Source organism: Chiloscyllium plagiosum, unplaced genomic scaffold (assembly GCF_037043375.1).
Source record: "Chiloscyllium plagiosum isolate Xiang-an unplaced genomic scaffold, Cpla_swu_hap1 HiC_scaffold_10, whole genome shotgun sequence".
Classification (NCBI taxonomy): Eukaryota; Metazoa; Chordata; class Chondrichthyes; order Orectolobiformes; family Hemiscylliidae; genus Chiloscyllium; species Chiloscyllium plagiosum.
This window is the reverse complement of record NW_028270148.1, coordinates 19,400-35,411: the sequence shown is the minus strand read 5'-3', so window position 1 is coordinate 35,411 and position 16,012 is coordinate 19,400. Positions and strand designations below refer to the sequence as shown.

Below are 16,012 nucleotides of genomic sequence, written 5' to 3'. Positions count from 1 at the left end.
TCATTTCCCCTCCCCCCACCTTGTCTCAGTCAAATCCATCGAATTCAGCACCGCCTTCCTAACCTGAAATCTTCTTCCTGACCTCTCCGCCCCCACCCCAGTCTGACCTATCACCCTCACCTTGACCTCTTTCCACCTATCACATTTCCGACGCCCCTCCCCCAAGTCCCTCCTCCCTACCTTTTATCTTCGCCTGCTGGACAAACTTTCCTCATTCCTGAAGAAGAGCTTATGCCCGAAACGTCGATTCTCCTGTTCCCTGGATGCTGCCTGACCTGCTGCGCTTTTCCAGCAACACATTTTCAGCTCTGATCTCCAGCATCTGCAGTCCTCACTTTCTCCTTTAGAAGTACACCCTACTTCGCAGGACGTAGTGCCACATAACACATTGGGTTGTACCTTCTAATATGAGGATGTCAGGACTATGTGCTGGGCACTTCTACAGATATTGCTTGTGACAAATGCATCTGTAGCTCGTAGTTTGATGAAAGTGTTTTCCTCTTGTTGTTTCACGCATCATTTCCCACAGTATGACTGCTAGTACTTGAAGCCTCGCCCTCCTCAGTCAATAGTGGGCCTGTGGAAACACTCTTGTTGATCGACATTGAAGTACCACATGCTGAGTATGTTCTGTGTCCTTGTCACTCTCAATGCTTCTTTCAATTTATTTTCAACATCATGGTGAACTGACTTATCACAGAGGGATTTTTGTGATGTGGTCATTATGACTCGAACACATTCTATAACTGACATTATTTGTGAATTGCCAAAAGATCCTGAGGGACGAGAACCTGTTCCAGGGAGAAGAAGACATTGTTTCAAAGTCCCCTCAGACAGTAGAAGGGGTGAATACACTTTCTATGCATTTACGTTTCTTCACGACAGAGAATCGATCAGAATCTGGGCCGAAAGTCAGAAATTTCCAACCACAGAACTCGAAGAGACTCCTTCAGGACGGCAACATTTACACTCACTGTGTTAGGAACTGTAAAGAAGTGACCTGTGTCTGCCTTCAAATGATTGAATGTATAGGAAAGTTCTAGAAAACATATGTTCTTATGGATATGTGTCTGTGTATTTGGGCAGCAGAACTTTCTTGTGTTTTACTCACAGTTTTGTAAGTAATGAGAACTTCACGTTTGTTTTTTTCAGCTCCAATCATTAAAATAAACCTCTGAATGCAGTGACATGTTTGAAAATCTCACTCTGTCCTCAATCAAGCAGGTAAGTTTGCCTCCAGGCTGATGTATAATTTGTTTGTTTTCCTTCCTCACAGTTAACGTAGTGACGATCTTTGTCCTGCTTTGTAAAGATTGCGGATTGTCTCCTTGTGTCAGACGTTACCTGGTGGCTATGGCAGTGGCGGATTTACTGGTCATTATCCTCAACCTGATATTCAGACAAATTCCCATTGTTTATTGGGAACAGTTTTATTTCTTGTTCTCCATCCCCATTTGTAATATTCACGCCGTCCTGCTTTATGCAGCCACTGACTGTTCTGTCTGGTTCACAGTCACTTTCACCTTTGATCGATTTGTGGCCATTTGTTGCCAGAAGCTGAAAAGTAAATATTGCAGTGAGAAAATAGCGGCTATGGTTTTGGGAGCAGTGACTGTGCTGAGCTGTTTAAAGAACATTTTCTGGTATTTTATGTACACACCTTGGTATTGGCTGATGAATGCCCCCTGGTTTTGTGAGATAACAAACGATGTTCTATCCTCTCATGTCTGGGTCACAATCGAGTTCCTCCACCACATTCTAACCCCGTGTGTCCCATTTCTCCTGATTCTGCTGCTCAATGTTTTTACCGTCAGACACATTTTAGTGACCAGCAGAGCCCGCAGGAGACTCCGCACTCACAACAATGGGGACACGGAAATGCAAAATCGAAACAAATCCATCATCTTACTGTTTGTGATCTCGGCCAATTTCATCATGTTATGGTCAATGTTAATGCTATATTCTATATGGTATCGGATGCATTGGTTTGGATATAAATCCATGAATCTAGATCCCTTTGTGCGGGAAATGGGCTTCATGCTGCAGCTCCTCAGTTGCTGCACAAACACCGCGATTTATGCCGTGACTCAGACTAAATTCAGACAGCAGCTAAAGAATGTGCTGAAAATATCTATTTACTGTAAATATATGGCTTAGTTCGAGGCATGATATGTTTGTTTCAGTTATTTATAATACAATGCTATACTTAACCATTAACTGGCACAGTGTGTAGTGTAACCCTTGTATGTATGAACAAACAGTGGAAAAGTACTGAGTACATCTGACTTGTAAAGATGTGCTGATGTGACCACACGATAGGAAAAAACCATTAACACAGATCAGAATGTGCTAGACTGATTCCGATATCTGGTAAAAGAATCTCATGTACTAACGGCTTAATGAGAGCGGCCACAGTTGCGGTCAGGGGAACGAGATAAACAGCAAGAGGGTTACCGCCCTGTGCATACAGATACGGGATGTGTGGTGCTCTGTGGTTGCAAGAGGAGGTCACGTGGAGACTGTTTCGCGCGCAAGAGGAGGTCACGTGGTGCTCTGTTTCGCGGGCAGAAGGAGGTCACATGGGGTCAGACATCCGGGAACGCGAGAAGGCGGAGAATGGAGTCAGATCAACAGTCAATCAGAAGACAATCCCACCTCAGTGATTGCATGACGTTCTGTACTGTATAAAAGACTGGGTCAGGGACAGGAATAGGATCAGTGGTGCTGGAAGAGCACAGCAATTCAGGCAGCATCCGAGGACAGTTTTTACCTCAGGGACAGGAATAGGTCGGACTTCGTGAACTGACATACTTTGCTGTTTGTCAGGGACGGGAAGAACTAGACCCAGAGTTCTGTATACTTTATCCACTTACTGCTAAAATAAACTAAGAGTTTGAGACCGAATATCTTCTCCTATTGCTTCATTGAAAGAACACACAGGACTCGGCTCACACATAGAGGAAAGTAACCTGGTAGATTGAGCCCAAGTGCAACATTACCCAAAGTCACCAATCAAACATTCACCCATTAATCAATCTCTTTGGAATTTCCTTATTTTAGTTCAATGTTTCAGCAACTAAGCAGCCTGTGACTATGGTAATGGACTGAGCTAATTGCTGGTTTGTCCAATCTTATTCCACTGGGGGATGCAAGGACGTATTTCAATGTTTTTCTCAACTCAGAGACCACTGAGAAAAGGTACCATTTCACTGACTGCATCCGTAAGTTCAATTCGTTATCAAGAAAAATGATCATTAAAAAGTGCGAAGCAGCAGAATGAACTATGTTGTTGTTCATCTTTGTGCTGAAGAAGCTGAGCTGGAGAGAGGCAGACTTGGCCCCAAGTCCTGATCCTCAGGGAAGTTTAGGCAACGGGGTCCAAGCTCAGGAATTGGGTGTAAGTCACTCTGTCGTTACTTTCACTTCTGGATCATCCACTTTGACCTGCTCCGCCAGAATTCATCTCTCTCCCTTGTTCCCTTTCCCTCCATATCTCCCCAACTCTTACACTGTCCTTTTCATCTCTCTCCTCCTCCCATTGTTGCCTCTTTCTGCTCATATCTGAGGCATAATATTGATTGGATGAAACTGCTATCTGTCTCCAAAGACATGGTTTGAAGAACAAAAGAACTGTGCAATCTGAGCGATTCACAGGCTGTAATGCTTCCTCCAAAAAAAAGCCTGCCATTTGTGTAGTGGTGTGGGTGGCCAACAGAAGGTACAATTGTATCACTTTAAGCACAAGAGGGAAATACTCTGAGCCTTTGACTCGTCACTTTTTTATTCATTCAAACTTCCCTCCAGCGAGTCTCATTGCAGCCAGAGATAGAAACATAGACAAACACACAGGGATATATATATATATATTTATATATTATATATATATATGAAGACACACACCAACAGGACTATTGGATTACTTTAAATACAAGAAGAACAAGCAGAAAGAAAGTGATGGGGGCGGGGAGTGGGGTTGGTGGAGTTAATTACATTTCAATGGATTCACCCTCAAAATGATAGAGAGCCCACTGCACGGAGACAACGGCACTGAGACACACGTAGACAATAGATACACTCTAAAACACACACTCAGATACAGTATATCACTTACACAAAGTTGCAAATACACTGATACTTCAACAGAAATAGACACACACAGATACAGCAAAACACATAGACACAAATGTGTACAGCCAGACATGGAGGCATACACATATGAAGTCAGAAGCACACAGATAGACACAGAGATACACACTGAGGTGCACACACGTAAACAGACAAACACACTGACACATACAGGCAAGCACAGAAACATACACACATTCAGACACATGAGACATGCAGCCAGAAACACACACATACAGACAAACGTATACACACACATACAGACAAACCTACACACCACAGAAACAGACACACTGGCGCAAACCTATACATACTGACACACACAAACATACACAATACAGACACTGACCGCACATTCATAGAGACACACAGAAACACACAGACAAGCAGACACACAGTGTAAACACACCGAATCTGTGTGCAGTAACTGACACAGCGCTGAGTTTCACTTCTTCAAAACAGTTTGTGTCAGACAATTCCCAGTTTTCCCTGATGAAATGTAATGAGAAAGTAGGACAGTGCTATACTGTCCCTCACTCTATTGTTAGGGAGTTTTTAATGTTTTTAATAAACTCATGATCATTTATGCAATGAACAAATGTTCACTTGTACAAAAGATCCATTTACATTTGTGAAATGGATTGATGTTCATGCTCAGAAACTCATTAAAAGTAAACTCACTGATTTCACTAGTTAAGTTCAGTCCCACTCATACCTTGTCTTGGTCTGCGTGAAAATGCTGTATTCCCCCGTGGGATAAATCTGTGTTCATTGGCTGCAGAAAGCTCTGTTCTCTTGTTTAAATAAAAGTGTGTTGAAGGGGGTTGAACTGCAGCTTTGTGTCTGTGTGGATTTCAGGTCTAGGGCCAGTTTGTATGTACGTGTGAGTGAAAAAGTGTGTGTGAGACAGTTTTTTTGTGGGGGGCGGTAAGGGAGGGACAGGCAGGATCGATTGGACTGGGATTTCGAGTTAAGATTAGAGTGGTGCTGAAAAAGCATAGCAGGTCAGGCAGCATCTGAGGAGCAGAAAAATCGACGTCTCGGGCCGGAGCCCTTCACCAGGAACTCACTTTCGCCTAGTTGAAATTTCGAGTTGCTGCTTTCTTTCACACCTTCTCCATCCCTCCACTAATCTCTCAAAGAAGCCTTTTGATTTGCTCCTGATCTGGGGAAGGTGTGTTCCAGGTAGAGCGAGCTGGGAACTGATTGGATGAACTGGAGAGTAAGATTTAATTGGCAGACCTGAGGTTGATGAATCAGGTCTTGGCAACCGTACTTCCTTTTGCCATGTGGATGGAGCTAGGAGTTGAGTATCAGAGGGCCTTTACCTCCCCAGAGTTATGTCACCAATTTTGCCCTGTATTGTTCACCATCCCCAAATGTTTTACCCCATGAAACAATATTGCCCCCCTCAGATGTTGCACGCTTTCCCTGCACAAATAATTCACTTGCCAAATGTTGTCCACTCCAATATTGCATTCCCCATTCCTATTCCCTCCAAATGTTGTCCTGAAAGATTTCCCTCTGGTTGTCTCTGTGTGCATGAGAGAGAGATCAAGAGTGTAGGTACTGCTGGAATCTCAATGCCAATTTTGAATCTTTAGCACCCCCTCCCTGAAGCACCCCCTCCCTGAAGCAACTCCCAGGAGCAGGCTCCTCCCTCATGGGAGAGAGCGAATGTGAGCACTCACCACAGCAATGGTGAGTATCACTTCTTCAGACTCTGTGCTTTCCTGAATTCCTGTCTGCCTCTGACTTCTCTCTTGCTTTCTTTTTCTTTCTTTTACTCACTTCAGTCTCTGTTTCTCTCAAAGTCTCTCCTCGTGTCTCTGTCTTCCTCTCTTTCTATCTCTGTCAGTCATCCTCTCTTTCTGTCTTTGTCTCTTTTCTCTCTCTTTCCCTCCAGTGTCTGTGTCTCTCACATACGCAACTCTTGTCTCTTTTTGTGTCATTCTGTCTGTCTCTCTCTCTCTCTCCCTCTCTCTTTGTATCTTCCTCTCTAACTCTCTCTTCCTGACTCCCTTTTGGTCTTTGTCTCCCTTTTCTCTTGTCTGTATCTCTCTCTCTCTCATGCAGTGAGCTCTTGTATCTCTTTATTTCATTTGCCTCTCTCTCACTGGCAACCTCTGTTTGTCCTGTTCCTCTCTCTTTGGTCCTTCTCTCTGCCTTTCCCCACTATCATTCTCATTTATCTTTTCTCTTTGTATTTTTTCTCCGTCTCCTTTCTCTCATCTCTTTTCTCTGCCTATACTTTGTCTTTTTCTCTGCCTTTTATCCCTGCTCCTCACCCCTAAAGTGTTGTCTCCTTCTAAACCCCCACCCCATGTGTCCTCTTCAAATATTCTCTTCTCACATTTGCCCCCTCTCAAATATGACCCCTAGAATTTTATGTCATCCAATTTTGAATCCCTTGGTAGTCCTGCATTTCACACTCTCTTCCTCCTCCATTTTCTGTCCATGCACCCAGATTTCCCCCAAACACGTTTCACTGCCTCCCAGTTTTGCAACTTTCTTTACCTCTCCAGAGGTATGTCACCAATTTTGCCCCACCCTCACTGTATTGTTCCCCATCCCCAAATCTTTTGCCTCATGAAATAATGTTGCCCCCCTCACATATTGCGCTCTCCCCCTGCACAAATATTTCACTCCCCCATTTGCCAAATATTGTCCACTCCAATATTGTATTCCCCATTTCTATTCACTTCAAATGTTGTCCTGAAAGTTTTCCCTCCATCACAATTTTTGATTCACGCCCATTGTGCCCCACTAAATATTGCCCCATGACAAATTTTCACATCCCTTTAAATATTCCCCATTCTGAGATTTGCACTGCAAATATTTTCCCCTAACAAAATATTTCATCATCTTGGTTTCTGATTGTCCCTGTGTAGCATCTTCCTCCTCCTAGTTCCTCCCTAACTTCCAACATCATAGATAAATGCCTCTCTGTGTCTTTCCCACTGGGGTTAACCCTTCACCCTTCTCCCAAGTTCCTGTACGTTCCTCCTGAGCCTGCCTTTCAGCTGTCTTCCTTTTCCCTTCAACATCCTCATGTTCTTCCCCAAACTCCCCAATGTTCGGGATCCAACAAGCAACAAAAGGTGGAAATGGGCACTCGTTTTTGGAGGGGGTTAATCTCATCCTGAACATTGGTCTAGAGTGAGTGATTTGGGGTAGATTGTGCAGTTTCTACCCCTTTGAAATGCTGAGCCCCCTCACCACTCCCCAGTCCCAGAGTCTGAGCTGGCCCCGCCACTCCCTCACACCACCAGAGGCAGAAAGAAGGTCCCAGTCAATTGGGAGAATTCCCTCCATTCATGCCCAAACCTCACAGATAGACCAACAGGGGTCAGGAAGTTGGGCGGATCCCACTCCTTTCTCACCTCCTAATTCCAACGCCCCACACATGCAACTTCCTATTAAAATGACGACAAGTTCCAATAGCGTTTCTGCCAGATATTCCAAGGTGAAATACAGAAAAGAAAATGGCTGGATGGGGAGACAAAAAATTCAGCCCTCCCCCTCCTCTCCCTATGTCCTCAGTAAGCCAATAAACTATATTCGAGTGGTGCCTGCATTTTCCAATAACTCTTGCCGTCTCATGGCCCTGTCTGAAACACAGATACAACTCTGTAGAATGATTCACAAAGCTTTACATTAGGCTCAGGACTCCTGATCTCACCCTCCCAAACCCCTCCACCAACTCCCCACACACACAACCCCCAGAAGGAGATAAAGATGAAATAATGTAACAAACACACAGCAAGATCCCACATGCAGTCTCATTGCATTCCAATAGAAGCACATCACACATGTTTATAAACCAGTGGCTGGAAAGTTTTATGCACGATCACCCCCTCCTCTCACATTTGTGTACCTATCTCCAACTTGTCTCTGTTTCGTTCTCTCAATCCCACACTGTCATCTTCACTCATGTGCTGTGCACTACTTCTCCTGCAATTTCAATATTGAATGATTGGAAACCCTCCCCTTTCACCCCAGCTCTTGAAATCTTCTCCCTGTTCCCCTTTCCCCACCCATACAACCTTCTGATCTCACTCCCATCTCTGCCCTTCCATGTTCTCTCTCCATCTCTTGCCACATTTTATCCGATATAGACCTTTCTTTCTGAAATGTTGTCGCTCCTGTCATTTTGTAAATCTGACCTGTCACATTGCAGCATTGATGGTTTAAAATGATGGGAGGTCTGAGAGATTAATTAGGAAGAGGGAAAAAAAACCCACACTGTGGAATGGTGAATGAGAGAGGGGAAGGGGAAGAGCAGAAGAATGATAAAGGAAGGAAGAGAGAAAAATAGCCAGACTATAACGGAGAGAAAGTGAGGAAGACCCAGAACGAAGAAGATGCAGGGAGAAGGAGATAGATAGAGCGCAAGTGAGAGAGAAAGAAGATATAACATCAGAGCCTCTGCAAATGTCATTCTGAAACTGAGTCACTTGTTGCAATATAGACCACAATGCAGGTAAATTGACACAAAACAAGATCCCACAAGCAGCAATGTGACTGCAGACAGATTGTGTGTCTCCATGATCCTGTTTAACGGTTCAGTTCTGGCTCCAGGATGACAAAGAGGGACCAATCCTGTTGTTTGCCAATGCCTCCTCTTTCTCTCTTTGCTATGTGATCTATCTCTGTCTCTCACCCCTGCGCTCCCTTACAGTCTCTGATCTTTCTTTCTGTCCATCTCTATCTGTCCCTGTTTCTCTGTCTGTCTCCTTCTCCCCTACCTCTGATATTTCTATCTCTCTCTCTCTCTCAGATTTACTTTTGTACATTGTAATCCTCGTCCTGCCTTTTTAAAAGACAGTAGCGTTGACAATTAACAACATTTTGTTTCAAAAACTGAGGCACTGTTTGATTGTCGTTTCTGTGACAGTAATACTGAAGGCCATTACTGCACTGTGCGATCCCACAGGTCATCCCTTCCTACTCCAGAATGTGTTGAAAACCCACTTTACATTCAGCCAAGAGACTGTCAGTTTTTTTGGGTCTCCTTTCTAAAATACCCCTGCATCCCACGATTTAATTTTGCTGATGACACATTCTAAAAGAAAGTGATTGGAGATGAGCAGTGATGACATATTGGAGAACCCTGTTCTCACTCCCAACACCCCCCAGATCCTGTCTCCCTTTCCCAGCCCAACTATAATGACATATCTTGTCCCTCTATCACTCCCTCTTTCCAGCACACACACTCTTTGTCTATGTTTGTGTTTTTTACACCTTTGTCTCAAAAAATCAGCTTGGGCTGCTAAATATTTCTATCTCCTCCATTTCAAATAATGACAGGTCACATTGCTTTGTGTGGGATGATTTGATTTGTTTGAAAAATGAACAAAAGGATGATGGAAAATGTTCAAGAGAGGAGACAGAGTGAGAAAGACAGAGATCTCCTCCCAAGTGTTATGGGGATAAGACAGGAACAGGACACTGATTGTGGATGATCAGCTATAGAACATGGAACATAGACAAGTACAGCACAGAACAGGCCCTCTGGCCCACAATGTTGTGCCGAGGTTTAATCGGAATGTAAAATATAATAACTTAACCTATGCACCCCTCAACTCACTGCTATCCATGTGCATGTCCAGCAGTCGCTTAAATGTCCCTAAAAACTCTGCTTCCACCACCACCGCTGGCAACGCATTCACAACTCTCTGCGTAAAGAACCTACCTCTGATGTCTCCTCTATAGCTTTCTCCTAATATGTTGTTGTGGTTCTGTTCGCCGAGCTGGAAGTTTTTGTTGCAAACGTTTCGTCCCCTGGCTAGGCGACATCATCAGTGCTTGGGAGCCTCCTGCGAAGCGCTTCTTTGATGTTTCCTCTGGTGTTTATAGTGGTCTGTCCCTGCCGCTTCCGGTTGTCAGTTTCAGCTGTCCGCTGTAGTGGTTGGTATATTGGTTCCAGGTCGATGTATTTGTTGATGGAGTTTGTGGATGAATGCCATGCCTCTAGGAATTCCCTGGCTGTTCTCTGTCTGGCTTGCCCTATGATAGTAGTGTTGTCCCAGTCGAATTCATGTTGCTTGTTGTCTGCGTGTGTGGCTACTAAGGATAGCTGGTCGTGTTGTTTCGTGGCTAGTTGATGTTCATGTATGCGGATTGTTAGCTGTCTTCCTGTTTGCCCTATATAGTGTTTAGTGCAGTCCTTGCATGGTATTTCTCCTAATATCTTAACATTATGACCCTGTCATGCCAGTCAATCCTGCCCTGGGAAAACGTCTCTGGCTATTGACCCTATCTATTCCTTCATTATTTTGTACACCTCAATCAGGTCTCCGCTCTTCCTCCTTCTCTCCAGAGAGAAAAGTCCAAGCCTATTCAACCTTTCTTCATAAGGCAAGCCCTCCAGTCCAGGCAGCAACCTGGTAAACCTTCTTTGCACCCTCTCCAAAGCTTCCGTATCTTTACTATGGTAGGGCGATAGAACTGGACACTGTGTTCCAAGTGTGGTCTCACCAGGGATTTCTAGAGCCATAGCAAAACCTTGTGGCTCTTAAACTCGATCTCTTGTTAATGAAAGCCAAAACAGCATATGCTTTCTTAACAACCCTCTCCACTTGGGTGGCAACTTTGAGAGATCTATGTACTTGAACACCAAGATCCCCCTGTTCCTCCACACTGCCAAGAATCCTGTCTTTAATCCTATATTCAGCATTTGAATTTGAACTTCCAAAATGCATCACTTCACATTTATCCAGGTTGATCTCCATCTGCCATTTCTCCGCCCAGCTCTGCATCCTGTCTATGTTGCGCTGCAGCCTGCAATAGCCCTCGATACTATATACGGCACTTCCAACTTTATGTGTCATCTGCAAATTTACTAACCCACCCCTCAACCTCCTCATCCAAGTCATTTATAAAAACTACAAAGAGCAGAGGCCCAAGAACAGAGCCCAGCAGGATGCCACTCAACACTGACCTCCAGGCAGAATACGTTCCATCTGCAACCACTCTGCCTTCTGTCAGCCAGCCAATTCTGAATCCAGATAGCCAAATCTCCCTGTATCCCATACTTCCTGACTTTATGAATGAGCCTACCATGCCTTGCTGAAGTCTATATACACCATAATCACTGCTTGACCTTGGTTGACCTATCTCATCACCTCCTCAAAGAACTCAATAAGATTTGTGTGGTATGACCTGCACCTCATAAAGCCATGCTGACTGCCTTTAATCACACAACGCTTTGCCAAATAATCATAAATCCTATCCCTCAGAATTATTTCCAAAACTTTGCTGACCACAGACGTGAGACTGACTGGTTTGTAATTGCCAGGGATTTCCCTATTCCCCTTCTTGAAGAGAGGAACAACATTCACCTCCTTCCAATTCTCCGGTACGACTCCCGTGGAGAGTGAGGAGGCAAAGATCCTCGCCAGCGGCTTATCAACCTCCTTTCTCGCTTCCCGGAGCAGCCTAAGATAAATCTGGTCTGACCCTGGGGATTTATCAATTATTAATGTTTTCCAAAATTTCCAGCGCATCAACTTCATCAGTCTTGATCTGGTCAAGCCTGTATCCCAGCTCCTCAAAGTTCTCATTCACAACAAGATTCCTTTCCTTAGTGAAAACTAAAGCAACAAACTCATTTAGGGCTTCCCCTATCTGCTCAGACTCCACGCACAAGTTCCCTCCACTATCCCTGATCGACCCTACCTTCTCCCTGATCATTCTCTTATTCCTCACGTATGAGTAAAATGCCTTTGGGTTCTCCCTAATCCTTTTTGCCAAGCCTTTTTCGTCCCCCCTCCTGGCTCTCCTCAGTCCATTTCTGAGCTCCTTTCCTGTAAGCCTGTAATCCTCTAAAGCTGTGCTAGATCCTTGCTTCCTCCACCTTACATAAGCTGCCTTCTTCCTTTTGACAAGAAGTTCCTCTGTCTCATCATCCAAGATTCCTTAATCTTACCCCTTTTTACCTGTCTCAGAGGATCAAATTTGTGCATCACTCGCAGCAACTGCTCCTTAAATAGTCTCCACATGTCTGCTGTGCCCTTTCTATGGAACAATTGTTCCCAGTCTGTACTTCCCAACTCCTGTCTGATAGCGTCATAATTTCCTTTTCCCCAATTAAATATCTTCCCTCGGTAACTGCTCCTTTCCCTCTCCAAGGCTATGGTAAATGTGCGGCAGTTGTGATCACTGTCACCAAAGTGTTCTCCCACCGCGAGATCTGACACCAGTTACAGAGCACCAAATCCAAAATGGCCTCTCCTCTCGTCGGTCTGTCTACGTACTGAGTAAGGAAACCCTACTGAACACACCTGATAAAAATGTTTCCATCCAAGCCATCTGCACTTAGGAGGTTCCAGTCGATATTGGGAAAGTTGAAATCACCCATTACAACAACCCTGCTACGTCTTCATTTTTCCAGAATCTGCCAGCCTATGAGTTCTTCAATCTCTCTACTGCTATTGGGTGGTCTTTAGAAAACCCCCAATGAGGTGGCTGTTCTCTTGCTGTTCCTAACTTCCACCAATACTGACTCAGTAGACAAACCTTCCTCAACAACCTTTGTTTCTGTAGCTGTGATGGACTCTCTGATGAGCAATGCTACACCCTCTCCTCTTTTTCCACCCTCCCAGTTCTTTTTAAACATTCTAAACCCTAGAACATCAAGCAACCATTCCTGCCCCTGTGAAACCCACGTTTCTGTTATGGCCACAACATTGTAGCCCCAATTACTGATCCATGCTCTAAGTTCATCACTCTTATTTCTGACACTTCTTGCATTAAAGCAGACACACTTTAACCGATCCCTTTGTTTCATCGCGTGAGAAACCTTCCCGATAGATTCACTACATCCTGTCACTGTCCCATTTGCAACTGTCCCCCTCTCAGATATGTAGCTCTGATTCCCACCCCCTGCCAAACTAGCTTAAACCCTCCCGAATCACACGAGCAAATCTCCCACCCAGGACATTCATGCCCCACCAGTTCAGGTGCAACCTGTCCTTCATGTACAGGTCCCACCTAACCAAGAAGGCATCCCAATGGTCTAGGTATCTGAAGCCCTCCCTCCTGCACCAGCCTCACAGCCACGTGTTAAGCTGCATTCGCTGACTGTTCCTCACCTCGCTATCTCATGGCACCGGTAGCAAACCTGAGATCATTACTCTACTCATCCTGCTCTTCAGCTTCCAACTTAAGTCTCAGTAGTTACTTTTCAGATCCCTTTCCTGGCTATATTGTTGATGCCAATATGTACCACGATTTCTGGCTGCTCACCCTACCCCTTCAGAATCTTGTAAACCCGATCGGCAACATCTGGATCCTGGCACTGGGGAAGCAACATACCTTCCGGGAGATCTCACCCACTTAAAAACTCCCCAGCAGTCCTTCGCTCCTCCCTTGCACCTCTCAGCAAATGATCATAATGTATGGTGGCGCTGGTTCGAAGGACCGAATGGCCTACTCCTCCACCTATTGTCTATTGTCTCCCAGATACTCCGTGAGTTGAATTAAAATGGCCAACTTGTGTTTTTTTGTGCAACTGAGCAAAGAGACCTTGGAGTGTAGATTCATAGCTCTTTGAAAGTAAAATCGCAGGTAAATAGGATAGTGAAGAAGGTGTTTGGTATGCTTTCCTTTATTGGTCAGAGTATTGAGTACAGGAGTTGGGAGGTCATGTTGCGGCTATACAGGACATTGGTTAGGCCACTGTTGGAATATTGCATGCAATTCTGGTCTCCTTCCTATCGGAAAGATGTTGTGAAACGTGAAAGGGTTCAGAAAAGGTTTACAGGATGTTGCCAGGGTTGGAGGATTTGAGCTATAGGGAGAGGTTCAATGGGCTAGGGCTGTTTTCCTTGGAGCATTGCAGGCTGAGGGGTGATCTTGCAGAGTTTTATAAAATTATGAGGGACATGGATAGGATACATAGACAAAGTCTTTTCCCTGGGGTGTGGGAGTCCAGAATTAGAGGGCATTGTTTTTTTAGAAGAATACAGCGCAGTACAGGCCCTTCGGCCCTCGATGTTGCGCCGATCCAAGCCCACCTAACCTACACTAGCCCACTATCCTCCATATGCCTATCCAATGCCCGCTTAAATGCCCATAATGAGGGAGAGTCCACCACTGCTACTGGCAGGGCATTCCATGAACTCACGACTCGCTGAGTAAAGAACCTACCCCTAACATCTGTCCTATACCTATCCCCCCTTAATTTAAAGCTATGCCCCCTTGTAATAGCTGACTCCATACGTGGAAAAAGATTCTCACTGTCGACCCTATCTAAACCCCTAATCATCTTGTACACCTCTATCAAGTCACCCCTAAACCTTCTTTTCTCCAATGAAAACAACCCCAAGTGCCTCAGCCTTTCCTCATACGATCTTTCTACCATACCAGGCAACATCCTGGTAAACCTCCTCTGCACCCGTTCCAGTGCCTCCACATCCTTCCTATAATATGGCGACCAAAACTGCACACAATATTCCAGATGCGGCCGCACCAGAGTCTTATACAACTGCAACATGACCTCAGTACTCCAGAACTCAATTCCTCTACCAATAAAAGCCAGTACTCCATATGCCTTCTTCACCGCACTATTTACCTGGGTGGCAACTTTCAAAGTTGAAACTTTATTGCTGGAACAGCACAGCAGGTCAGGCAGCATCCAGGGAACAGGAGATTCGACGTTTCGGGCACAGGCCCTTCTTCAGGAATGAGCAGAGAGTGTTCAGCAGGAGAAGATAAAAGGTAGGGAGGAGGGACTTGGAGGAGGGGCGTTGGAAATGTGATAGGTGGAAAGAGGTCAAGGTGAGGGTGATAGGTCGGAGTAGGATGGAGGCGGAGAGGTCAAGAAGAAGACTGCAGGTCAGGAAGGCGGTGCCGGGCTGGAGGGATCCGGCTGAGACAAGGTGGGGGGAGGGGGGATGAAGAAACTGGTGAAGTCCAAGTTCATCCCCTGCGGTTGGAGGGTTCCCAGTCGGAAGATAAGACGCTCCTCCTCCGACCGTCGGGTTGTTGTGGTTTGGCGGTGGATGAGTCCAATGACCTGCATATCCTCGGTGGAGTGGGAGGGGGAGTTGAAATGCTGTGCTACAGGTTGGTTGGGTTGGTTCGTCCGGGTGGCCCAGAGGTGCTCTCTGAATCGCTCCGCAAGTAGGCGGCCTGTTTCCCCAATATAGAGGAGGCCACACCGGCTGCAGCGGATGCAGTAGATGATGTGGGTGGAGGTGCAGGTGAATCTGTGGCGGATATGGAAGTTTCCTTTGGGGCCTTGGAGAGAAGTGAGGGGGGAGGTGTGGGCGCAGGTGTTGCACCTCCTGCGGTTGCAAGGGAAGGTGCCGGGAGTGGAGGTTGGGTCGGTGGGGGGTGTGGATCTGACAAGGGAGTCGCGGAGGGAGTGGTCTCTACGGAAAGCTGATAGGGGAGGGGAGGGAAATATATCCTTGGTGCTGGGGTCTGTTTGGAGGTGGCGGAAGTGACGGCGGATGATGCGCTGTACATGGAGATTGGTGGGGTGGTAGGTGAGGACCAGTGGGGTTCTGTCCTGGTGGCGGTTGGAGGGGCGGGGCTCAAGGGCGGAGGAGCGGGAAGTGGAGGAGATGCGGTGGAGGGCACCGTCGACCACGTTGGGGGGGAAATTGCGGTCCTTGAAGAAGGAGGCCATCTGTGTTGTACGTATTTTGAACTGGTCCTCCTGGGAGCAGATGCGGCGGAGACGAAGGAATTGGGAGAATGGGATGGCGTTTTTACAGGGGGCAGGATGGGAGGAGGTGTAGTCCAGGTAGCTGTGGGAGTCGGTTGGTTTGTAGTAGATGTCCGTGTTGATTCGGTCGCCTGAGATAGAAACAGAAAGGTCTAGGAAGGGGAGGGAGGAGTCCGAGACTGTCCAGGTGAATTTGAGGTCGGGGTGGAA

General features: G+C 45.8%; 1 protein-coding gene across 1 annotated transcript; it reads left to right on the top strand.

Moving 5' to 3' along the window:
* The first annotated feature begins 240 nt into the window (after nucleotides 1-240).
* On the top strand, nucleotides 241-3,012 carry LOC148148882 (putative G protein-coupled receptor 139). Its single transcript, XM_087990955.1, has 2 exons — nucleotides 241-1,117; nucleotides 1,277-3,012. The coding sequence occupies exons 1-2, from the start codon at nucleotides 1,051-1,053 to the stop codon at nucleotides 2,155-2,157; spliced, it is 948 nt and encodes a 315-aa protein (XP_087847081.1). The 5' UTR covers nucleotides 241-1,050; the 3' UTR covers nucleotides 2,158-3,012.
* Nucleotides 3,013-16,012: the final 13,000 nt, after the last annotated feature.